Below are 25,966 nucleotides of genomic sequence, written 5' to 3'. Positions count from 1 at the left end.
TGGTCCCTGGCTCCCACTAGGGATAAATAGGGCTTTCTATTTTTGACCCTGTCTGTTTGGAATCAGTTCATTTCCCATATTTGTTCCAAACATCTTACATTTGGTCCCCGGATCAACGCATCAATAGACCTCCTTCGCAAACAATGCTGGTCGTGTGTAATAACAAAAGGGAGGATGAGGAAGGAAAGGAAATCATATATCCTTACAAAGGAAACAAATTCCATCATGACTAAACCAAACAACTAGATTAGTGGAAGGTCCGTAAGCACTGGTTGGACTTTGAGCTGCTGAGGGGGGCGGGCAGGGGTAAAGACACTGAAAAGCTCTTTAGGCCAAACTCATTGTCTCTGGCCTTGGACGGAGTCTAAGTCACTGGTAGCTTCACAAGAGGTGTGCTTAGTAAGAATTCAGTGTAAAGTTCATCTTGTTTTGTGGTCATCTTTGCTGTGTGAGAGGAGGCATGGAGAGGGTCCATTGAGTTGGGCTGTAGAAGGAGGAGGTCATGGGTCAAAATGAATCCTTGGAGATCTGGTGGCAGAGGGGGATTTTTCTTCTCCTTGATAGCAGACTGCAAGTGTCTCCATTAGTAAGCTTGGCCCGTTTCCACGGGTAGGAGGCCTAACACAGCGGAATGCTCCCCGAGCTTCATTCTGCGTTGTGTAGACAGGCTCACGTTTTTGGCCAGGTAGTCAACTGCAGCTAGTGGGAGAGACAGAAAAGTAAGGGGGTGTGCGAGTCAATCCTTCACATGAAATGTAGCATTTCGCATCCTGGAGCCAAAAGACCAAACGAACATGTTATAAACCAATCGTGAACAGTCAGGGAATGAATTTTACAAGGCACTTTGCAAGCATGGAAATTGTGTTGAGGATGCAAGGTGACGTTGTGGAAAACGGAGCACAACTTCACAGCCGTGTGGGCTAGAGTCTTGAATTAAAAACGGAAGCCGAGATTGTCCCAAAGTGGGACCTGACGCTTCCTGTCTCCTGAGCACTGTTTGTGCTCCCAAGATCCATCAGGGATCTTGTGACAGTCATTAAAGACAGATATCTGTCTTGACTGCACTGGAGTCGTTCAAGTGTCTTTAGCCTCACATGAAGACACCCCCGTCCCTAAAAGTTTCATTTTTGTCCCACCATCCGCTAGTGGGACGGTGACACTCCTCATTAGTGGAGTTTCAGTCAAATTCTTTGCCTCCCTCTCTGCCCCGCCTCCAGTTCTAACATCTCAAATTAAATTAATAAGAAGCTGGCAGGAAAGACACCGTTGGTGCCAGGGAGTAAACAAATTTCAGCCGTCAGCGTCCTGTCAGAAGCCTGCCCCACAGGGGGGTCCCTTCCAGGCAAAAATTGTTATTAGACTTGTCACATCCATTAGGATTCCTTTCACGCTTCTGCCTTCCATCTCCAGCATCATTAGCGTGGCCTCGGCCTCTGGGAACTGCCAGGACCGCTCGGCTCTGGCACCTCTCTGCTTCCTCGCCCCCCCCCCCCCGTTAGCTGGGATGGAACTGGATGCTTTGCCACTTCCTGACATGTGATCACAGCTCCAGTTGGGCACCCACCCCAGAGACGCAGATGGGAACTGCAGAAATTGGAAGCCATGAGTGGCGGCCTGATCCTGCCCCTTCCTTGGGTCTGGAATTGATCAAGGGACTCTGGTTGAATTCCTGAGCAGTCGCCCAACAGTGCGGCCCATGAACTGTGCGTGGAGACATTTTATTTAGAACTGCAGGGCTGATCTAGAAGCATCCTTACTACATTCAGTCCAAATTTAGCTTTCCTTTTCAGGAGCAGAATCTGGGGTCTCCATGCCTCTGACAAAGAGACCTGTAGATCTCCAAAGCTTCTGCTACAATAAAGTTGGTTAGTCTTAAAGATGCTACTGGACTCTTCACTATTTTGCAACTACAGACTAACACGGCTAACTCCTCTGGATTAACGTTTCTGTACATTTACAACAGAAACCAACCGTGGCTAATCTTGATTGGCTAGCACCCATGCCTTCACTTTGAAACTTGCTCCCCAGAAGTTTTAAATACTTTTTTTAAAGAATTAGATGGTGACAAATGCTAAGAGAAACAAGCATAGAGAGTTGGACAACACTGAAAGTCAAGGCAGCATTTGATTCACTAGTTCACACCAGTCAGCCACATTACAAACTTGGAAGGATGTTTCCAAACGAACCGGCCTAAAGTTCAAGGCAGTTCGTCAGAAATGGGTTCTGACGAACTGCCAGTTCGTGAACCACAAACCAGCCCGGTTCGTGATGAATTTTGGTTCATATTTCAGTTTGTGCCTGCCTCTAGACGTGAAATTTGACTGTGCCTAAAGTTTTAATTTGATTTATAGGAAAATTAAAATGTGTTTAAATCATCCCCATTGCAACATAAGAGATTTAAATGTTACAGTTTTGTCTAATTGGATCTGGTTGTGGTTGTTATTTTTCCTTTTGAGTGAGAGTGTTAGCATTTAATTTCTAAGTTTTTAAATTAATGTACACCCTGCTAAATGTAGCCTGTGCTATGTAGTTTATGGATCATGACAGTGCCAGGTAATCCAAATCTCACTGTTTATGACTTTTGTTGTAAGAACAGTAATTAAGAAGAAATAATCCAAACCAGAACATCAACAGAAGTCTTAAGTGAAATCCTAAGCAGAGTTACTCCAGTCTAAGCCCATTGAAATCAATGGGCGTAGACCGGAGTAACTCTGTTTAGGATTTCACTGTAAATGATAAACACATTGGGGCTCCCTGGGACTTACTTCTGAGTAAACGCACTTAGGATTAACACCGTGAAAAGCCATCGCAGCTGGGATTCCCAGCCAAACATCCAAGGAGATCTGGATAAATCAAAATAGTTGCTGGAACAAAATGGACTTTGGTGACCACCTACAGGTGGACACCAAGTGAGCCTTCTGTCTCTGAACGGGCCAGGCATTGTGAGCCACACTAGAGAAGTCCTTGCCACTTGTGCCAGCTGATGTGGACACACAATGCAGGGCACCATCTGACGACACTCTGTACACACAGGGAGGTCTACCTTGAAACCACAACCTGTCACTTGGTCTCAGATAGATCATGGCTGATGTCAGTTATTTGCAAGCATCGTTTAGTAGTTCGGCATTTCATATTTGGACTGAGGAGACCTTGGTTTCGGTCTCAAACTTGCCCCTAAAGCTCCCTAAGCTACCTCACAGCACAGTGGTAAAGAAAAAATAGAATAAGAGAGAACCAAGTCTCTCACCTTGAGCTCCCTGGAAGCAGAGGCAGGCTGAAAATGTGACCGAGGTTTGGGAGGGGGTGAGGGGACCGTTTACTGTAGCTACTCAGAGATGCTGAGCATGGAAATGAAGGTTTGGGGTTCAGCCGTGGCCCTAGATTGTGCCTGTTTCACTGCCCTTCTTGTGTATGGGAGCAATCAGGTGGGCCTCTGGTTTTTTGCAATTTTTTTTTGCCAGGTTTAAATTTGGGAGCACAAGAGATGAAGGAGGCAGCACGAGATGAGCTGGAGAAATTAATTCTCCTTGGGAATTAATAAATTTGGCAGCACGGCCAGGCAGTTCCTCAGCCTGCTCTAGGCATCACTGAGCAATTGGAGCAGCGGTGACTTTGTTAATAGTCTAGACTTCCCCTCTCCCTGCTTCCAGGGAGGTTCTACGGGCAAAGCTCCCCCTTCTCCTTTTCTGACATCCCTACATCTCAAATTATGAATGAGTAGTAGGATTGTGGCCACATATATAATCTGGCCACCAGGACACCAAACTATTCATCAGCCTGTTGTCTTCCTGCATTATCCACAGTTCTGGTCTGGCTACTGTCTCCTGCACCATCTGTGGGAGGGGAGTAACTTTTCTGTGTTCTTTTGTTGGGCATGAGTGGATTGTTTAATCACTCCTAACAGAGACACGCCACAGAATGGCCTGTACTTGGCAGAGAATGCTAGTGGAATGGCATTCAGTTTGTGGATCCTGCATCCAAGAACTTGCGTAGACAAAGCTGAAGAATGCTTCCAGCATGAACTCCCCATCTGTGGGCTGGGGAATGCTAGAGTACCCTAAGTTTACTGCTAGTGGAACTTGTGAAATGCAATAAACAGAAAAGGGCTCCTGGGAACCCCAAATATCCAGCCACAGGAGGTTGCCTGCTGCAGCTCTGCATGTAGTTTGGGACTTATCGTCTTACAATGACCTACCATTGAGACTCAGCAATTTTAACCCTTGTCTTGCATGAGCGCATGCAGTTACACCTGAAGTCGAGGGCTGTGACCCTCCAAGGAAGCTGCCTTTTCCATTTCCTGGTGCAGAGACATAGAATTATCCACCCTTGGAGGGTACCTGTTGCATCTCAGCTCTGGGCCTACCTCTTCCAGGAGCCCCATACTTAGATCAGACAACACAGAACTTCAGGGGACAAGTTCCTCGGATGACAAGCAATTTTATCATTTAGGTCCTCCAGGGAAAAAACTAACTTTTGACTAATAAGAGCCAAATTGCGCCTCTCATTTAATTTTTTTTTTAAAAAAAGACTTTCATAAAGGGGGAAAAACTCTTCAGGGTGCAGAAGAAAAAGCAGAAGCAGGTCATGCCTGAAGACCACACGGGAGAATGCTTTTGTTAACTTTCTCATTCTACTATTAAACAGAACATTAGCATTCCACAAATTTATCATAAGGGCATGATAAGAAATTTCAAATGTTAATCCAGAAGAAAAAAGTGCCTCGATTATTGTAGATCTGCAGTAGAGGGGAAAGCGCATCTCCTCCTTAATGACAGTACGAGTTGCTTCTCCCCCCCCACCCCCACCCGTGCCCTTCTGTTTCCTTATTTCTGTATTTCGTTCCCACCTACTGCTCCAACACACATGGGTGTGACTCATAATCAGCCCAGGGGGATCGTTATTGGAAATACATGGCCTTGGAATTTGTTTAAGATTTTTATCAATAGCACGTGTGGGCCGCCTTCACATCCAGAAGCGAGAGGAAGGTCAAGGGGTCACAGATCAAGCCCCCTTTTTTTTCCACAGGGAGGGGAGAGAAAGAAGGAAGGGGTCCGAGGGCCAGAAGCCATTCATCCTCGCTCTGCTGCAGCCGTTTTTCATTTGGCTGTAGAAGCCGAGCACATTAAAGGAGCAGGGGATGAAAAGTCAGAGCGGCCTGGAAGAAGAGGTCACCACGGGACAAGCCCCGGGCAAAAGAAGGGCGCAAAGAACAGGGGGGAAGGGTGTACCTTCAGAACCTCTGTGAGTCACACACTTATTTCTGGGTTTGATGGTGGCTGGCTCAGAGTCCCTTGGGATTTGGTGACCGCCAGACAACCAGGAGGGGAACTGACCTTCCCACCTCCATGGAAATGACCAAATGGCCACTGGAGCTGGCTGCTTGCTCCTCTACAGTTCCCATTTCCCATGTAATTAAGATGCTCTAATTTGGAATCCGTGAACCACGCCCTCCAAATGAAAATGAGGGGAAAGTATCCCTGCCCATATGTAGGGCCTAACTATGTTGTTTACGGGTCCTGTCAGCCAGACTCTGTACTGACCCACTGCAGCACAAAGGGGGCAGTTCTAGGACTGGGGGTTCCTCTCCGTGTCCTGAAAACTGAATCCCAAGAACAGGCCAATGATTTTCCAGAGTTTTGTGGTCTTTTTGAGCGCTATACCTTACCAGTAAAGAGTCCAGTAGCACCTTTAAGACTAATCAATTTTATTGTAGCATAAGCTTTCGAGAACCACAGCTCCCTTCATCAGATGCATCTGAAGAAGAGAGCTGTGGTTCTCGAAAGCTTATGCCACAATAAAGTTGGTTAGTCTTAAAGGTGCTACTGGACTCTTTACTATTTTGCAACTACAGACTAACAGGGCTAACTCCTCTGGATCTACACCTTACCAGGTAAGCAAACTCTCATGGTACAGAAACTAATGCTCCAGTTTCCTTGCGAAGAAGGGAGTACTTACTTTGCCCATATTGCCCATACTGGTAGCCTGCCACGGGGTCCACGCTGTAGCCAGTGGTGGTGTAGGTCGGGGGACAGTAGGATTGTGAAGTGGGGAGGCTGTCGACGGACTTGATGGAGTCGCTCCTCTGGCTGCAGCTGGCCGAGATGGAATTGGCAGTGTCCAAGCTGCCGTGGAGGGGGGAGATGGAAAAGTCGCCCTGGGGCTGCGGTGGGACTCCACTGGGGTTGCTGAGGATGCTCATCACCTGCCGAATTGCAAAGGGAAACCTGGGTCAACTGGGGCATGACAAGAGGAAACAGAGGTGGCTTCACTGGCAAGGAAAGGGAAGCCTTGAACGGGGGACACTCAGGGACCTTCCGGCAAAGAGGGAGGGGCTGGCCTTCTTTTGCTGTGCTGTGCTATCAATGCAGTGGATCACCAGAGGGTGGCACTGTACCTACCCACTCAGCAGGGGTCACGGGACATGAAGGGCTAATAAGATGTCACCTGGTCCCATAAATCCACGGACAGTGTCTCCTCAGTTAGCAGCTTGGACACAGACTGAGGTGCTCTCAGACTGCCCATCATCACCCAAAGATAGTTTCTTGCAACAGCTCCATGTTTGGAGGCAGAATATCTTGGAATACCAGAAGCTGCACGTAGCAACACGCTTTTCCAGGGCATTTGGCTGGCTGCTGTGGGGAAGAGGATGCTGGACCAGACGGACCACCGGTCTGATCAAGCTGGGCTCTTCTGGTCTTAAGCTCACAAGAAAAGCATGAAAGCAGTCCCCTCCCTGCTTTCTGCGCCCAGAATCTGGTATTCAGAGGTAGACTGCCTCTCAATATGGAGGCTCCATTTAGCTTTCTTAACTAAAAATATCCCCCAAAGAATTGCTTTGCTCAGTCAAGCCACACGTCCCTCTAGTTCAGCTTGCTGAGTCCAACCACACCTGGCTGGCTGCCTCCAAGATGTTCATAAAGAGGACAGGATAACAACTGCCGAGATTCTTCTCTTTTTGCCAAGGCAGCCAGGCTTGGGATTCAGTTCCCGCCTCTTTATGGCCTCCCAGGCAATATCCCAAGGCCAAACTTCATGCACTCAAACAGCAGCAGTTGCAGTACTGGAGCAGGCAATGTGTCAAGGAGTCAGCGGTCACCTTGGGCGAGCTGCGCTCAGCTCCAAAGGCTTCTTGTTTTTAAAAAGTCGGGAAATGTAGCATAATCTCATTGACCTCAATTAATATACCAAATTGGAAATATTTGGATCCCAGCAAGAGGTGGAAAAAAGCTTTTATCCTGTGGTAACCTCCTCGGGGGGGGGGGCGGGATTCATTCTTCGGAACGACACACAGCAGCTTCTGTAGAAATACTTCACCCCACACTAGCAAATGGAGAACCTGAGTGGAAGCAGCTAGCCACAGTGCAGGAAGCTGACCCTTTGGGGTGCAGAAGCACACAGAAAAGACTCAGGAAATGCTCAAAGGAAAAACTGTTGGATCAGGCTTCAGCCACAGCTGAGCCAGTTTGGTGTAGTGGTTGAGAGCGTGGGACTCTAATCTGGAGAGCTGGGTTTGATTCCCCACTCCTCCACTTGAAGCCAGCTGGGGGATTTTGGGTCAATCACAGCTCTCTCAGAGCTCTCCCAGCCCCACCAACCTCACAGGGTGATTGTCGTGAGGATAATAATAACACACTTTGTAAACCACTCTGAGTGGGTCTTAAGTCATCCTGAAGGGTGGTATACAAATTGAATGTTATTATTATATTATTATTACTGAGTTAGTAAATTAGTAGCTGGGCTGTACTATTCAGATTGCAAGTGGGGGCTGACTGAAGGAACGGTCCTCCATGCCCACAGAAAAGTAATACGCTTGGGAGAAAACACACTGTATAGACTATACTTCCTTGCAGGCCTGCTTGGTGTGTGAAATGAATTTGGTGTGTGTGTGTGTGGGGGGAGGATGGAGGAACATCCCATCACTCCAGGGCCTTTTCCACACGGCTTACCTCTCTTCATAATGTCCCAGTAGATCACGCAAAAAAAGTGGAAGATCGCGTTTCCTCGTGCAAGATTTGCACGTCACGTGACATCGCGCAAATCTCGAGCGAGAAAACGCGATCTTCCGTGTTTTTTGTGCAATCTACCGGGACATTACAAAGAGAGGTAAGCTGTGTGGAAATGGCCCAGGTCCTCCATCTGCTTTCCAAAGTGGTACAGCCGAAGCACAGGTTGGCCACCCTGGTCTGAAGCAGAGCTACGTCTGGGCTTCTCTGGGGGACAATAATCCACAACCTCTCTCTCGTATAAAATAAAATTAACCAGTCCATCTATGTTGTTTCTATATGGTCTCATCACTATTAGGCACTGGCAGTGGTGTTCTGGGAAGCAACTGAGAGTAAAAACAAAAGTTTAAGACTACAGAAACTGACAACAGTAAAAAAAAATCTATATGTAGTTTTTAACCAGCTTTCTTTTATAAAAGGGACTCAAAGCAGTTTATGCTGTTCTCCTCTCCTTCCTTTTACCCTCACAACAACCCAGTGAGGTAGGTTAGGCTGAGAGGGTGTGACTGGCCCAAGGCCATCCAGCAAGCTTCCAAGGTAGAGTGGGAATTCGAATCTGGGTCTCCCAGAGGGAAGTCTGATACTCTGACCTCTACACCACACTGAGTCTGATAGCTCAGGGAAGTTCTTAACACACACACACACACACACGTTTGTTTTATAAAGAAGGGGATATTTTCTACCCTCCCTGTCCATGCTGCTTACCACCCAAGTGTGGACCCAAAGTTGCTTGTGCCATTCTTCTCTCCTCCACTGCATCCTCATACAACAACAACCTTGTGAAGTAGGTTTGGGTGAGAGGGTGCAATTGGCCCAAGGCCACCCAGCAAACTTCCAAGGCAGAGTGGAGATTCGAACCTGGGTCTCCCAGATCCAAGCATAGAACTCTAAGCAGTGCACCATACTGGCTTTGACTGCAGATTGGGGAAAGCAAGAGGAGAAGAGTCCTTCTGAACCAGCCCAAACTGGGTCAATTTTCTTCAGCATCAAGTTTCCCTCTTAAACTAGCCAGATGTCCCAGAAGGCATGCAAGCAGGCCCTGAAGGCAATGTTCCTCTCCCAGCTTCAGTTACTCCAAGAATATACTGCCTTTGAACATGGAGGTTCCATTTAGCTCCCCCAGCAATTGATGAGTCTGTCCTCCGTGGATGCTCTACAAGTGGCATCAAGAAAGAATGGGCACTTACTGCAGTAACTGTTAGGGTTAGGGTTAGGGTTAAGGTTAGGGTCAAATGAAAACATTTCACTGGAATATTTTTTCTTCCCTGGAAGAAGAGTCAAGAATAACTGCAACAAAATCAGACAAAACAAAAAGGCTCAACACCACCACCATATGAAAACAAGGAAACCAAAGAGGGACTAACTCTTACACCTGTCTACAGTCCAGGCTCTTGTAAGCCTTTCTGGAAGTTTCCATGGACCACCCTGACAACAGCAAACTTATCTATGACCCTGCACTGGGCAGTGGCAAGAGTCCCTTCACCTTCAGCCTGGATAAACCTTCATTCCTGTACTTCCAACCAAGTTATAGCAACTTTCCTGCTTGCTTCTTAAACCTGGAACTCTTATGGAAAGGTTTATTTTCCTGTTTTCTTTCTCTCTCTGACCTTGCTTTCGTATAATTTATTACTTCTTGGAGCATTACCATTACTAACAAAAAATCAATGGCCTCTCCCATCTGACAGGTTTTTATCTAGGAGGAAATCGGTCATCTTGTTAATCATGGCGATTGACAGCTTTCTCCCCCACCCCCCATCATTTCTTATCAATCCTTCATTCCAAATTCTCCCTTTAGGCTTCCAATCAGATGCTACAAGAAAGTTGAGTCTGTAGTTCTGAGATTATTCAGACTTTACTGCAAATGGCAAGAAAGGCCTGACAATGTGGTGCAGTGGTTAGAGAATGACCAGGGAGACTCAGGTTCAAGTCCTCACTCGGCTATGAAGTTTACAGGGTGACCTTGAGTGAGTCTCTCTCTCTCTCTCTCTCTCTCTCTCTCTCTCTCTCTCTCTCTCTCTCTAAGAGCCTAATCTAACCTAATCTATCAGACAGAGTTAGTGCAAGGATAAAGTGGAGGAAGGGGACATAGACACACATGTCACAGTTCTCAGTTGTTTGCTCCCAGTCATGCATGTGGGAATCCAGGCCTTCAGTCCCTGGGAGGGCTTCCTGTCTGAACCTGGAGTCAGCACAAACTCATTACTATGCTCAACAACCTCCACAGCCAACTCCCCCCTTACCTCTCTGCTCTCACATGCCCAGATGGTCAGGAATGCCCTCCAAGGTCTCTGGCTCCCTCAAAGGCCTCTGCCCTTTCTCCCTCATGGCCCCAAATGCAGGCAACTGCCGCCCAAAAAACTGCCATGAAGTCATCAATCCCACTTTCTCCAACTGCCATGAAGTCATCAATCCCACTTCCTCCAACTGCCATGAAGTCATCAATCCCACTTCCTTCAACCCCCTCCACAACACTCGCTTTCCCCTTTGGTTTGGCCCCTTTGTCCCCTTCTCCTATGCAATTCAGCTTGTGGGGCTGGAATAAACATAGCCATTTCCCCCTGCTCACCTGCCTTCGCTATGCCTTCCCTTAGATGGCAAGCTACTCCATGCAGGGATTGGTTTCCTTGTTGGTGCATTGGTGGTGCGCTGCTAATTATTGTTATTAATCATATACAACTGCCAAATAACCACAAAGCAATACTTGATTTAACTGAGCTTCCCGTCCTCCTGTGAGCTGTGTAGAATCTGATGTGGGAGGCACGGAAGGCCGCAACAGGCTCCTCCTGTGATTAGGAATAGCTCAGGCCCCGGACACAGGCTTGCCACCTCCCAGTCCTGGAGATCTCTCCTGAGCACTCTTGACTGTTCCCACTTCAGCTGTTAACAGAAATGGAGACCCTTTCCAAACGGAACCTCAGCCCTGACTCTGAGGCCACAAAAACAGGGCCTGCTCATCCCACTTTGTCCATTTCTGAATTGTGATTCAAACTGGGGGCTCCTTGGGGGCTTCGAGTCATCCCAGAAAGCTACATACATCCCCCTTCAGTACTATGGTGAGAAACAGGGACCAGGCACATTCTTCTGCCGTGCTAACAAGATTGCCTTAAATGAGGGAATAGATCCCCCTTCTCTCTTGGGTACTCCCCCCAGACTCTTCTTATAACTGCCCCCTCCACCCATGCCTCATTCCTCCCTCTGGGATTTCATCACTCTCTTCCATACTTTAAAAGAAGGGGACTTCTCCCCCCACCTTTAAAAATGTAATTAATTCTCTCCATTTCTGAGCTGGCCCTCAGGGCCTCTGGCCATGGAAACTCAAGCCAGGAAATGTGTGCCCTTTACGATAAACGGAGGCGGCTTTGGAAAGCGAAGCACAATTAGGAGGTCCAATCTCTGCCATCAATAGCTTTATTTTGGGTTGGGAGGTGGCATGTGTGGTGCGGTGTCAAGTGGGGAAAGCCCACAAAGTCCTGGGGGCAGGTGGGTGGGAGAGAAAAATAACAGGGCAGCTGTAAATTCCAAGTGGGTTGAGGGGTGAATATTGGAGGCAGGGTTACCCCTATGCATGACCCCCCCATATTAAGTAACAGTCAAATTTAAGAACTGTCTGGCACCCTCCTCCTCCATCACCAAGCTCAACCTTGTCTCAGTCCAATTAAAACTGTCAGTCCCGTCCTGTCGCTGTTTTCTACAGAGCTGCCTTAGCTTGCTGGCATTCCGACCAGCAGTGGCTCTCCAAGGGTCTTGGGCAAAGCTATTTTGCACTTCTTCTGCCAGAAGTTCTGTGAAGTGGAGATGCCGGGGACAGTCAGAATCTCCCTGCAAAGATATCCAGAAACTTCTTTATGCCAAGGCTCTGTGTTAGAACACCTGCTTGGCATGCAGGCTCAACCCTGGCATCTCCCATTCAAGGGTCTTCCCAGGCAACAGGCCTTCAGAAAGACCCTTCTCTGCCTGAGACCCTGGAGAGTCCCTGGGCCTATTTAATCAAAGGTCTGGCTTAGCAAATGTCGTTAAACAATACCCCCTGCCACTTTGGTCCAAGCAAAACCATTAGTCCACCGAGGCCAGCCTTGTCTACTCTGATTCGTATAAATACAATTACCACCATGCTCAAACTAAAATCCAAATATTTTTAGTAAGATAACTTCCAGCTTTCCAGCGACCGAACGTGCTACCAGTGTGGGCACATTTTCATGACTTTCCTCAAAGTAGCTTCAGATACACAAATGTCTTGTGGAACCAAAGCTTTTATATATTATTTCCTGACATCATTTTGCTCTCCATAGAATAAATTCCTCCAGCAATACAGGCAACTACTGCTTCCTAATGTAATGCCCAAACGGTTCTTAGATCGAGTGATCGCTAGCTAGAAGTTCTCTTCAATGGTTTGGAAGAAAAAAGAAAAAAAGAAAATACACGAAGAGACTCTGGTTAACTTCACATTTACGTTTGGAATTTTGTACAACTATTTGTATCTTTGGAATTATGTACTATCCCTTTAAGGAACTGTGTATCCTTGTAAGAATACAGTTGCATTGAACACAAATGTACAGTAGAGATTACTAAAAATATTTGGATTCTAGTTTGAGCACAGTGGCAATTATATTTTAAAACACTGCAGTCTTCTTGTTCTGACTTACATTGTCCACTGTGATTGGCAGCTGCTTTCCCACCTCACCTGCTACCTGATCCACAGAGACACAAGGCAGTGCTGGACCAGGTGGAGCTTTAATCTGAGGCAGCAAGGCAGTTCTTATGTTCTTAGATGGTTCTGTCTGTAACTATTCATCATGAATCTCTATGTTCACAGGCAGTATATGCCTTGGAGTCCTACTGGCTCTCATTCATCAGCTGTATGGTGCAGTGGTAAAAGAACTGGGGGGAACCTGGCTTCAGAGCCCCCCGTGGCCATGAAGGACTCTCTCGATGATCTTAGCCATGTGCTGTCTGTCAACCCAACATGTAACTGGGTTGTAACAAGAACAAAAGGGGAAAGGTCCACTATCCTAAGGATATGTCCACTATCCTAAACTCCTCAAAGGAAAGGTGGAATGAAAATACTCTACAATAATGCCTTGCTGGTAAGCATCCTGAATATCTGGAACGACGTTACTCGATGCTGGAGCCAATAGACCCTTCTGTCGGATCCAGTCGGTTGGCTTGTGGAATAGTATTTTCCTTGGTAGAATTCTCATCTACCTTTTCCCTGCTTGGGAGGACAAGGATACAATTCCACAAAGATCTCCGAGAGCAGAAGGGAAGGCCAGCACAAAATCCCCACCTTCCGTTCCATTGGTGCTCCTCGCCTAATTAATGCTCGTCTGGATTTAGATCGGAAACCAAGATGTTTGGGGTGGAGAGGAGAATCATGGGTCATTTATTTTTACCACCTGCTTCAGCCTGCAGCCCTCTCTGCATGCAATCCCTGGATGTATTATGGATCTTACCATCATTAAAGAGGATTCCCCTCTCTCACTCGCTGGTATGTTTCCTAATCCCTGGAGGATGCTTCATTCTACCTAACTTAATATTTCCCGTCTCTGCACTGAGATCCTTAAACCTCATTTTATCCCTCTCTCAGGTACAAAGCAAACTCCCTTGTCCGCCCCCTTCATTCATGTTAATACCTTTTCCATAATCATTGTGCAGTTTTTCTTATAGTGGGAATTGATAAAAGAAGCTATTTTAAATATACATTAAAGGGTCAGCGAGAATAAGAAAGGGAGAGGGTGTTTTTTTTTTAAAAGTTGAGGACCAGAGAAAGTTTGCGCAGCAGAGGGAGACATGATCGTAATAATTTTATAAAAATTAGAAGTAGTGCAAAAAAGAATGGATGAAGAAAAAGTTTCATTCTCTCTCTTCATAATGCTAGGAGTCACTCAAAGACACACGCTTCAGGACTAACACAAGGAAGTGCTTCTTTACACAGGGCCTCATTTTCTTGCAGAACTCACGGCCACATGGTAGCTTGTGGCTCCTTTGCTGGAAGGCCTTTAAGAAAACTAATAGACAACTTCACAGGGGATGACCAGTCTAATAGCCTTTTACCATGATAGCTAAATGGAGCTTCCATGTTCAGACGAAGTGTGCCTCTGTCATGTGCTGAGGACAGAGGAAGTTGCCACCTTCATAACCTGCTCACAGGCTTCCCAGGTTCATCCCCTGGAAGCAGGATGCTGAGTTCTTCATCTGACCAAGCAAGGCAAGTCATGCGTTCTTTTGGAAATGCCATATTCAGAGGCAGTCTACCTCAGAATATCAGCTGCAAGGGACAAACTAATATCGTGTGGCCCCTGCCCCCATGCCTTGCTGGAAAGAGCATCTGATCCAGCAGGATAAGTCCTGTAATAATAACAACATTCGATTTATATACGATGACTTAACACCCACTCAGAGTGGTTTACAAAGTATGCCATTATTATCCCCACAATAACAATCACCCTGTGAGGTGGGTGGGGCTGAGAGAGCTCTGAGAGAGCTGTGACTGACCGAAGGTCACCCAGTTGGCTTCAAGTGGAGGAGTGGGGAATCAAACCCGGCTCTCCAGATTAGAGTCCCGCACTCTTAACCACTACACCAAACTGGCTATGTTGTATTACTTTCTGTTGCTGGCCTCTTTTGGCCTGTATCTGGCAGGATGGCATGTGGGAGAGAGGGGGCGGGGTCTGACAGCTAATAGATAGGAAGGGGGTTGTATGAGATGGCCGTTATCCCTCTCAACCCAGATTGTCTCCATCTTCTTCAAACTAGTCACTGGTTGTTGCTAAGCAGCAATCTAACACCCGCCACGCCTTGTTTGATAACTCACTAAAATGATCTAAAACAGTTCAGCTCCATTTTTCAGAGCACATGAGGCAGTTTACAAAAACAATTGTTCTAAAAAGTCATCTCACCCCATCAAGAAACACCGAGGCTTGTGAACGCTGTTAATCAGGCATAATTGTTTTGAAAAGCCCTTTTCCGGAGGTGGTATGGCAGCAGGAAGGACTTATTTTTTAATTTTTTATTCATTTGTGGAAGGCAAAAAAAGGGAAGGAAAGAAATAACAACAGCAGCAGCTAAACAATGCTAGTGAATCTATACATAAGCTTCTATAAAGGGTCTCCAAATATCTAAAATAGTTGTCTATATGCAAGACTTTCAAATGATGATAAATTTATAAGGCCCGCAATCCAAAGTGGGCTTTTGTCTTTCCAATCCTGTTAAATCAGGGTTGTTGTTTTTTTAGCGACAGTAAGGGCATGGAGGACCTTGGACAGGAGGCATAAGGCAGCTCTCCTGCAAAACAGCTTCTCACAGCCGAAGTTAGCCCCTGAATAATCACATCCAGTTTGTCTGATGAAAACGAGAGCGCTTCCTCGGGCTGAAGGAAAAGAAAGGCCACCTCTTGGTTGTCCACCACGCGGAGCCACTGCAGTCGACCTCAACAGGAGCAGGCGCTCAGCTCCCGCCCGCACTTAGGGGCCGGAAGGAGAGCGCTCCAGCTGCAGGCACGTGGGGTGGGGCTGCGGCTGCTCGGCAGCAAACGGAAAACACTCTGCCCACGCTCGGGAGAGAGCCGAGCCCCGGCCAGCGGAAAGCAGCGAGAGGGAAAGGCAGGCGGGGGAGATTCTGAAACCAGCCGAGGAAAGTTTCAGCGGGTAGGCGTGTAGCCGAAGAGCAAGATGCGGGTCCTGTAGTACCTTACAGTCCAACTAGGTTTCCAGGGGGTGCGCTTTCCCGGGGAAGAGAGTTTGGCCTCTCGAAGGCTCATCCTCTGCAGATCTAGTTGGTCTTTAAGGTGCTGCTGGACCCACGCCGAGGAAAGACTCCCCCAAGCGAGCAACACGCGCCCCTCCAAAGCTTGCCAGGGCGCGCCATCGCGGCGCATCGCAGTGCAAACCCACTTGCGAACCGTCGCCAGCTCCGTGGCGCTGTCGGCTCGCGCTTTCCTCCCCACACCGGCACAAATCTACAAAGCCCAGCCGAGGCCCCCCTCCCGCCTTGCCTTCAGTTCTCCACCCCCTCCCCTGCCTCCGTTAAGCCCCTCCGTCCCGGCTCCCTATCGCACCCCCTGCGGACACGCGTAATGGAGTGAGGGCGCAGCCTCGTCGCTTCCCAGCCAGCTTTTGCGCGATCCTTTGAGCTTCTCCCCTCCGCCGCTGCCTTTCTTTTCCCCCGGACGGCGAAGAGAAGCATCTATCGATGCGCAAGAGAGCCGCCCTCGAACAAGGCGCTGCTGCCGAGCGCAGATCCCCGCCTGGGGCGAGGCTGCCTGGCTCGCTGATAGTCCTGCATATCTGCGCCGGGACTCTCCCCCCGCCCTCCCCCCCCCCGCTGCAAGCCGACCAGCTTAACTGCAGTGTAAGATACACCCGTTAAGCCAAGCCAGCGCCTGCGGGGTCTTGCATAGGCGGGGGGAGCCTTGAGAGGGGTCTTGAGGAGATGAAACAACCCCGATAAAGTTCTCTCAACCCAGGGCCAGCCGGACAGATTCCAAATCAAACACCTAATAATTGCGGTTGGCAAGCGAATGAAAGGGTGGGGGGAAGAGGGGGGTTAGAAGTGTTTCCACTTCTGCTTCGTTTTGAACTTCGTGCATTTTCCAAAAGCGGGCTGCGCTTTCCCCCTTACCATGATTCTTGGAGTGAATTTCAGGGCTTTTCGATTTGGGCAGGGATAGGCAGCAGGGCAGCAGGGGACTGGATACGTACCACTTCCGCCCACCCCGTGGATTTTCCCCCCAAACGGAGAAGAACCGCATGTCTGCGATGTGCCTGAGTGGAAGCATCGACAGCCGACCTCTTCAGAAGCAGCCGCCAGCGCACAGAAGGCCCCGTAGCAAGGCAAAGGCCCAATTTAATTGAATTTTCTCAGGGCTTGAACAAGGATTAGGAATTGTTCTTCTGCGGTAAGAGCAAAGTGTTTCCCATTCAGTGGAGTATGATATGGCCTGCTTTTCACTCACACATCTGAAGTGGACCCGGATCAGTCTCAGCTAGCACAGCAGGGCGGCCAGGGAATCGTTTGCCGTCTCTCTTGTTTTAAGGATGAGTCTACACTAGAAATTTGAACTTAGTTTAACAGGTTACAGTTCTCCAAGCCCTTCCCAATGAACTCTGGGTACTGGCCCTGTCTTGGTAGCTAACTTCAAACAAGGTTGCAATTCGTGAAAACTTACTAAGCAGCTATAATCAATGACCATTCAGCAAGATTTTAAACAACGAATATTGGTAGCTAACTTAGCTGAGAAGGGGGATATAAATATTTAGATGAAATTTAAATCATTTTACATTTTTAAACAAAGAAAATTAAGACTTTGGTTTTGCTTAAAGAGGTGTGCTAAGTCTCTTCTGCAGCCGAAACAGGTTTGCTCCCAGAATCCGAAACACCTCTTTTGACCGTGTCAAACTTCGCTGAGCATTTTGTGCATATGTGGTACTCCGCGTCTTTGCATTTCGCACAAGTCGGCATAGTTTTATTGAACCACCTTTAAGGTGGATGAGCGGAGAGGTGTGCTCGGCTTGACTGAGCCCTGCTAACAATCAGTACCATGGAGAGCTCCTGCTACACTGAAAGCAGGCCGGGATACCCCGAGGAAAGGGGCATCTCCTACTTGGGCCCAGAGGTGATTTCAGCTGCTTTTACTGCCTCCCCATCCTGCCCAACCCGATTGGCGGTGCTGGGCCACATGATGACGAGTCATGCCAGAAACAGCATTGAGGCGAGGTCTCTGATTGGATGGGTGCATGCATCTCATTAACCCTGCAAGCAGAGCACAGCAAGAGCATTCAGGCCTGGTTCACACATGCAGGGGAAAGAGAGCAGGCGGCACCATCTCAGGTGCATTAAAAAGAAACCCCTTCAAACATGCCGAGCTCAGCAAGGCAACAAGCTCCTTTTAGGGGAGGTTCCCAATGCCTCAGGACTCTGGCATTTCCTTCGCCTGCAGGCGGGCATGAATCTCATGCCAATGCTTTGGGCAGTGTCTGCTGTGCCAGAATCCTCCACTTCCCAACGAGGGCACTGGAGCCTCCTGAACTCATCAGTAACGATTCCTAAAAATGGGCCCCATGTCCTTAGCACAAGACTGAAGGGTGTCCCAGCCCCTGTCTTGGAGCTGGAGGCGCCACTTGCAAGTTTGAATGCATACAAGACTCTGCCGATCCCAAGATAAGTGGCAGGAAGGGGATTAGAACTACTTAGTGCAGGAGAGAGAAGACGAGGGAAGGGCTGATCGTTCGGAAGATATGACTATTTAAAGATAATGATTGCATAAATTTAATTAATGCTTTTTCATGCTGCAAATGGCCATTTTGTAATTAATGTATCTAGCCCCGCTAAGCATGGGAGATCACATCTCCTCTCTGCCCCCCCATCCTCCCTCCCTCCCTAACCCAACCCCCTCCCCCTCCCTCCTTCTGTCTTTCCATTTAATGAAAGACAGAAAGCAGATGACAGAAACAATTTGTCAGTGGGTTCGGGTGTCAAGTGCCTAATTGGGTGCATTGAGTTAGCGGAAAGTAAAAGACGATGGGGGGGGGGTAGGGATGTGGGGGCTCTCTTCTCTGTGACTATGGCTTCGGGGCGGGGGTGCTTGTCAGTGGGGGGAGAGAAGGGATAAAGTGTTCCTCATTAATTGATGGAGATTAGGGATATAGATTGGCTGTGGCAGTAACTGGGCAGTGACAAGAAGGGGACAGGAAAAGCTGATTAACCGCAGCACAAACAAGCTGCCAGATCTCACAACATGTTAAGTCTCGCCAGTCGTGACAACGGTGATGGTTTGTTGCAGGGAAAGTTCTGAAGCTTACCCAACTAGCAACCAGGCTCAGCCATTGACAGATGCAGGTGATAGAGTGGGCAGAGTGTCAGACTTGGATGGGGAAGACCTGGGTTTGAATCCCTGTGCAAGCATAAAACTAACTGGGGGAGACAGTTTGTGGATGTGTCTTGGCCCAGTCTACCTTCAAGGGCTGTTGTGCTGCTAAAGAAATGGTCAAAGGGAAGGGGAGAATGAAAGCGAAGGGTCAAATGGAGATGGGAAAGTTTCTTGTCCCCTGTGCCAGCAGCTACAGTTTCATGCCCACTGTTTTGGATCACCCTTGTTTGCATATGCTGTCAAGTGGAGGGGGGGCAAGGGGGGCAGTATTGACTCAATGAGTCTCTGTGTCTACACCTGATCCTCTGCCAGATTTATGCCTTCCTGGATCAGACTCTATTCTAATCCATCCAGACCAACATCAACTGCAAGTACTACTGGAGGACCCACCTTCTGCCAAATTCCCATCAGGTAGGGCTATTTAAAGGGCCATACAGGTGAATGGGAAGGTGAAGCAGGATCCTTCCCCTCCCCACAGTTCTCCTCCTAATGAGGGCTTCTTCCTGGAGGTTGGGTTTGCACCCAGTCTTCAAGCCCTACTGGGATAAATAGATGAAGCAGTTTCAAGACTAATTTCAGGTAGGTAGCCATTTCGTCTGCAGTCGAACAGCAGGACTTGAGTCCAGTGGCACCTTAGCGACCAACACAATTTTCACAATAGAAACCTTCAAGAGTCAAAGCTCCAGATATGAGAAGAAGGGAGCTTTGAATCTGAAGTCTTGTATCTGAAGAAGGGAGCTTTGCCTCTCAATAGCTTACAACCAGAAAATCTTGTTGCTTTCTAAGATGCCACTGGGCTCAAAAGCTGCAGTTTTGAGGGGACTTGCAAGGGGCAGAAATAGTTTGCCTCTCCCTTCCCAAACTGCACTTAAAAAAAACCAATCTGTTTTCCCTGTGTGCGGAAAAAAAAACTAGAACTCAAACCACTAAAAAGTAATAGAAAAGTTTACAGAACATGAGGTGGACGGGGGGGGGGGGGGTCACAGCCAAAGATTACGCCCTATTAGAATCAGAGCAGAAAATTGCAAAGAACGAGAGCCAAATGCATGCTGGCCCCCTCCTCTTATCTTTCTGGGCCGCCTTTTCCAATCTGTTGTCCTCCTTGTGATATGGTTTGAGTTGTCACAAGGGGTGGACTGTCTCTTTAATATTCTGGGAAAGTTCCTCGTGAGTCCCTGGTCGCCAGGCGCAAGCTGATCGGATGCAGGGGCTGCCTGGCTTGGTTGGCCCAAGAACTGCTTCCACGCCCCAGTTCACCCTGATTGTAAGCACTGCAGGGCAGGGAACTTTGACCCTGCTCTGCCAAGAGCCAGGCACAGCGATGGTGTTGTATGAGGAACAGCAATCCACAACTGCGACAACCACCACAGAGCATATGGAACATAAAGACCTCCGTGGATAGTCATCAATGTAAAATGCTTTGGAGGGGAACCGTTGAGCAGCAAGGGTTGAGAAAGACTTTCTCTTGCCCCAGAGAAACCCTGGAGAGCTGCTGCTAGTCAAAACAGCAAATCCTGGGCTGGATGGAGCAGCAGCCTGGTCGACGCAGCTTTCTCGGGAGGGGTTCTGCTTGGCATGCAGAAGGCCCAAGATGCCAAGGAGCCTGCTCAGAGATCATGCAGCAGGCTCCTGAGAGAGCTCTGGAAGAGCTGTGACTGCCCCAAGGTCACCCAGCGGGCTTCAAGCGGAGGAGCGGGGAATCAAACCGGGCTCTCCAGATTAGAGTCCCATCACTCTTAACCGCTACACTTAACTGACGTGATGTCTGAGACATGATGTCTGATCAGGGCAGGCAAGACCTTCCAGGACAGAGACTTGCTCCCCATTCAAACTGTGCCGTTTAATTCTGCAGTTGACATAGAAACCAGCAGAAGTCCATGCTTCTCAATGGTGGGCAAGTCAACTGGGTAACCAGCTTGATAGGCAGCGATGGGATGTCGCAGAAGGTCTTCTATCTGTTTTCAGTATGGCTGTCTTTTTCCTCTATGGTGTTTTATTGCAGCTGGCAGTTGAGTGAACTTGGGGGCATTTTTCTTCAACCATGGATGATAGATGGAAAGTTTTGGCTTGCCACCTGGTACAACCACCATCAAAAGTCCTTTGGAGCTGACTCCCATTTGCAGAACTCCTAATAATGAGTTTACTATTTCTTCAGCTCTTCCATGACGATGACCTGGAGCAAACCCACTTGGGCATCCTGTGAACTACGACGAATCTCCAAAAAGTTCTCATCTGTGAACCTTTACAGCAAGATAAAGAGGCCCCACCTGGCATAATGGTCACGGTTGTACCATGTGAAGTGTGGTAACGTATGAGCAGAGGAGTGCGGATGCAGGTCTGATGGACCATCAAGTTGTGCATGGGTAACGTGACAAGAATGCCCATCATCTTGCTGTATTGCCACCAATCCACATTTTCTTCTGATTTCTTCACCATGCATTCTGACAACAGTTCCTTCAGGCAATCCTGTTGGAGTAACAATATCACTTCTGCATTCTGTCCAGGTTTGTCTTCAGCCATAACGAGTTTGCTTTCTGTGTATTGCCAGGCGAATGCACGAGCCTTCCACTCCGTTGCACGCCTTCCCAGATGGAATAACCCCACTTGCACTTTGTCCCAATAGCCTCCAGCGCTGCTAAGCCAGGCCTGTTCTTGTGATAGCCAATGGTTCCCAAAAGGTTTATTGAGACATGGCAGCCTCTCAGGCGATGAATCAGTTTTCCTTGGTAATCTTGTACAGCCCGTTTCAGCTCCATTGGCTTGGGAAATAGTGCCTCGGTCTACTGTTATTGCTGTGTGGCTCTAACCATGGCCCAGAGAGGTAGCCGTGCAGCGCTTCACGGCTGACTTTGAGTGCATTTGGCTCCTGAGGCAACTAACTCATGGTGGTCAGCTCAGAGTCTTTCGATGACATCAGCCAACTGAACGTTGTCCACCCAGGCTTTGTGACCGATTGCTGATGATGGGAGATAGATGCTGAATCAGACCCATGTCTGACACTCTCTGCCTGCAACATTCCAAGCTGAGTTACAACCTTCTAAGTCCACCGAAGTCAAAGGGCTTAGAAGGGCGAACTTTTGCTTAGGAAGGCACTAAAAGTTCTTTGCTTGCAACTGCAGCCAAGTCTCCTCTATGGGTGCTGCAAACAGTGGGCTGATCAGAGCTCCCTCCTTCAGGAATAAAGGCTCCGGGATCCTACTCAGGTCTGAAGAAGGGAGCTCTGACTCTTGGAAGCTTGCACTCTGGAAATCTTGTTGGTCTCTAAAGTGCCACTGGATGTAAATCTTTCTTTCCATCCTTCCTGGCTGCAGAGTTCAGTGGTATGATGGAACCAGTGACTGTATCCCTAATCTATAGGCTGTTTCCTGCTAGCGCTGTATCCACTTCCCCCAAGGGATGCCCAGCACCCCCTGGTTTGGCTCATGGCTGTTTGTCAATCACCACTTCCAGGACTTTGCTGTTGGCTTACAGCAGATTCTGGCTGGTGCAGAATTACGAGGGATTACAGAGAACATATTGGTGAGGAACAGGAGAGGCTGTTGTGGCTTGTTCCTCTGTCATCTTGTTGCAAATGTGCCCCGAATGGGCAATTGATATTTATTAGGGAACATACACTAACTGTCTCATTAAATCAAGAGCCAAGCACAGGCCGGGAGCTTTAATTTAAAGCGTCATTGGTTTGAGTGAATTATGGGAAACAGGTAGGCTAAAACGGGAGCAGAAGCAACGGAGAAGGGTACAGCTGAAATGTTCGAAGGACCGGTGCCTGAAGGCTTGCCTCCTTCAACGTGGCACTTTAAATCTTGCCTCATAAATGGCAGACCGTGTTTTAAAGGCAGCCTCGAAAGCAGAGGTTAATGCTCCAGATTGCATTCCAATTGAAAACGCACTAACCGGTAAATTCAGTTTGTGTCGAGTGGAAATGCTTGAGCTGCTATAGCACTGGGGGGAGGTGGGGTTAGAGTGCCATGGAGCATGGGGGGAGGGAGAGAGGGAGGGGCTTGCACTTCTCCCAGGCTCTCTCCGACAGAATTAAATTTCAAAGTTTAATGAGTTGCGAAGGAGCTGCCTGGATGAGAAAGAATATTCTGGGCCTTGCCAAGAACCGTGAACTGTATTTAGCCATGTGTGTGTATGTGTGCGAGGGAAGGTGGGAGGGAGGGGGAAGGGGAAAAAAACCCATCAGGGTATAGAGCAAGTGAAAAATGTCAGGGTAAATTGCTCTTGACAGTGCTAATGTCTGCACCTCATAGCAATAATTATATGTAGATAAATAGCAAAATAGCTCTCAGCTGGAGCCTTCAGTCTGAGTACAGATGCCTCTAACTGCCAGCTGGGGACCTTTAACATGTTTTTTTTATCCCCCCCTCCCCATTTCTTCTTCTTTCTACTGAAGGCTGAGAAAACACACTTCATTAGATGCAGGCTTAAAACATCTCGCCTTGACACCTGACCGAGGCTACCTGAGTTTTTAGTCTAGAGCCCCCTGCTGGTTCATAGATGCAACTGTAAGGCAATGTAAACAAGTCTTGGGGGAGGGTCAGCAACCCCCCCCCCCAGCTGTCTCTCAGGGCCAAGCTACATGACGAATGACACTTGAACAGCAAGTGAACAGACTCACGTGTATTCCTCCCTGTTCACTTGCGCTCCACTTGATCATGTAGTGATCAATACACGTGAGTTTCTTCACTTGCCATTCAAGTGTCACTCGTCACTTGTAGCTTGGCTCTCAGGCTCAGGTGTAGAAGGATTACCTGAGGGGGGAAGGAAAGTACTCTGCACATGCTCTTCTTACTTTATATGCTCTGAGTTTGAAACGAAGCATAGAACAGAATTGGGAGCAGGTGTGAAATTTGTTTTGCAAAATAAACTTTTAAAAGACTTCTGCCCTTTCCCCAAGGAACTCAGGGTATCAGATATGGATTTCCCCTCTTCTGCTTACCCTCAAAACAACCTTGTGAGGTAGGTTAGGCTGAGAATGAGAGTGACTGGCATAAGGCTCCTCAGTGAAGGAAAGGGGTCAAAGAGAAGGGCATTCGTTTTCTCATAAGACTAGAACTTGGGGTCAAGGAAGGTGATGGGTGGCCACACTTCAGAGTGGTTTCAAAGAAACATTTCTTCTTACAGCTCGTCACTTCATACAGCTTGATGGGATTGTACTACAATAAAGTATGGATGTCTTGATTTGCTTCAAAAAACCATATTGATCGGGAGTGCATCTTTCAATGGCTATGAGCCATGCAAGTTCAGCAGAACCTCCATGCTCAACAGCAGTCTCTCTTTGAAAACAAGCTGCTGGAGGGGGAGGTCGGTGGTGAAAGCCTTTTCTATTCCGCTTCGAGGATTCTCGCTGCTGCCCCCTTTTAAAAACAGAACGTCGGACTAGGGAAGCTTTCTGGGCTGATCCTTCGGGGTTCTCGTTGGCCATAGTAGTTAGGAAGGAAACTTCTACGTGCAATATCAGTATCTCCCTGATTACAAGTTGTTGGTTATAAGCAACTTTTTTGGGGGGGGTGGGGAGTCTTCACCTCCTGCCCTCCTTTGTGAGATTCCTAGAAGCACCTCGTTGGTCACCATTGAGAAAACTTTGGCCTGCTCCATGCAGTATCTTCTTTAGGATCTTAGAAAGGGAAAAAATAGAATGAAGCAACTGGTGTGAGCAATCTAAGGTGTGCATCAAAGGAACTTCTCCCTCCAGGGTCACTAGCCAATCTGACCTGGCAGAAAATCTCTTCCAGACTCCAGCTGTGATGTGAGCAACAGAACTACACAGAGGCTCGGCAATTCCATTGTCCCCATTTTCTTTGAAGACCTGCCACCCGTCACTGTCTCCTCTAACAGGGGGAGAAGCTCTCCACTGTCTCTGGCAGCAATCTTTCTTAACTCTGCTGATCAGGATCCCCTTTAAGGCAGAGAGGCCAGGAATCGAACCCAGGATCTTTTGCATGCACAGTCCAGGTGTTCTGCCACTGTGCTATGCTGGCAGCTAAGCCACATTAACCGCTATGCAATTCGCCCGAGAATGTAATTTTTTAAAAACTGGAGAGTCGGGGGATAAGCTGCGAGATTCTTCTCTCTGTTTCTCTTTTGGATCATGGAATTTGCAAACTGCAATGCCGGGGAAAAAAAACCACAAACACGACAACACAGCTCCATTCTTTGCAAAACAAAAATATGTTCTTTGGAACTTCCTAGTTGTCAAACACCTTTTTTGTTTAGCTCAACAACTAATCCACTTATCAGTGGATAAAGCTGCCGGCGCATCACCGGGATGATAAAAAGCATACACAAAAAATTAGCACAAATGCGCCTGTGGCGCTCTCACATTTAAACAGGCACCAGTGGGGGCAGAGAGAGATAGAAAGGGAGAGAGAGGGAAAGAAAAACACAAACAAGACTATTTTTTTGTAAAAAAAAATCCTACAAACTCAGTTTCCTCAGGAGAGATCCTGGTAGATAGCAGCTTTATACGATTTTTCCCCTCCAAGTCCCTCTTTCGCTGTGCAGACAAACCCAAATGCCGAAGCTGCAGAGAGCTGGGAGATGTTATCAGCACTGGAGGGACAAGATTGGAATAGACAATGGATTCCACCAGGGTGAATTTTTAATATGGGCTTCTATTTTGTCCCCTTGAAAATAAGATGCCCGAGTTCTCCAGCTAGCCTGAGCACAAGGGAGAGAAGGAGGACTGCGCCCCCTTTTAATTCTTTTGGTTGCTTTTTTGTTCCACTGGTTTTGTGTTTCCAATCCATTTCTTTCCTTCGTGCCATTGGGACGCTTGTGTTTGCATTATATGGCATTTGTATGCAACTGATGAAAAAAGTAGGTAAAAAAAATCGCTCACGTTTCATGGAAAGACATCGGCACAAGGAAACGGGTGCAAACAGAGTCGCAATTCAATTTGTACAACAGAGAAGTGACCTTTTTCAAGCTGAAATTCCAGGATGTGAAATCTGAAATCATTTCTCATCCAAAGAGCTCATTTGCCTCGCCCAGTCTGTGATCAAATGCAGCAGGAGGAAGGCCCCTCAACGTCTAGACGAACACGTTGTTAGTAGCTTTTCAAAGAAGAAAATAAAAGAAGCCAGGAAAAGGTCAG

General features: G+C 47.9%; 1 protein-coding gene across 2 annotated transcripts in view; it reads right to left on the bottom strand.

Annotated features, from left to right (window-relative positions):
• Positions 1 to 364: 364 nt before the first annotated feature.
• The window catches only part of PAX7 (paired box 7), a 131,620-nt gene continuing 106,018 nt past the window's right edge, over positions 365 to 25,966 (bottom strand). For both annotated transcript variants that reach the window (XM_055001457.1, XM_055001458.1), the window contains exons 8-9: positions 5,956 to 6,202; positions 365 to 699 (exon numbers count right to left, since the gene is read on the bottom strand). In XM_055001457.1, coding sequence (XP_054857432.1) covers positions 584 to 699; positions 5,956 to 6,202 — 363 coding nt within the window. In that variant the 3' untranslated portion in view covers positions 365 to 583. The remainder of the gene's footprint in view (positions 700 to 5,955; positions 6,203 to 25,966) is intronic.

The sequence above is a fragment of the Eublepharis macularius genome, chromosome 17 (assembly GCF_028583425.1).
Source record: "Eublepharis macularius isolate TG4126 chromosome 17, MPM_Emac_v1.0, whole genome shotgun sequence".
NCBI classification, from domain to species: Eukaryota; Metazoa; Chordata; class Lepidosauria; order Squamata; family Eublepharidae; genus Eublepharis; species Eublepharis macularius.
The sequence above is the reverse complement of the archived record's forward strand: the minus strand, read 5'-3'. Positions and strand labels throughout refer to the sequence as shown.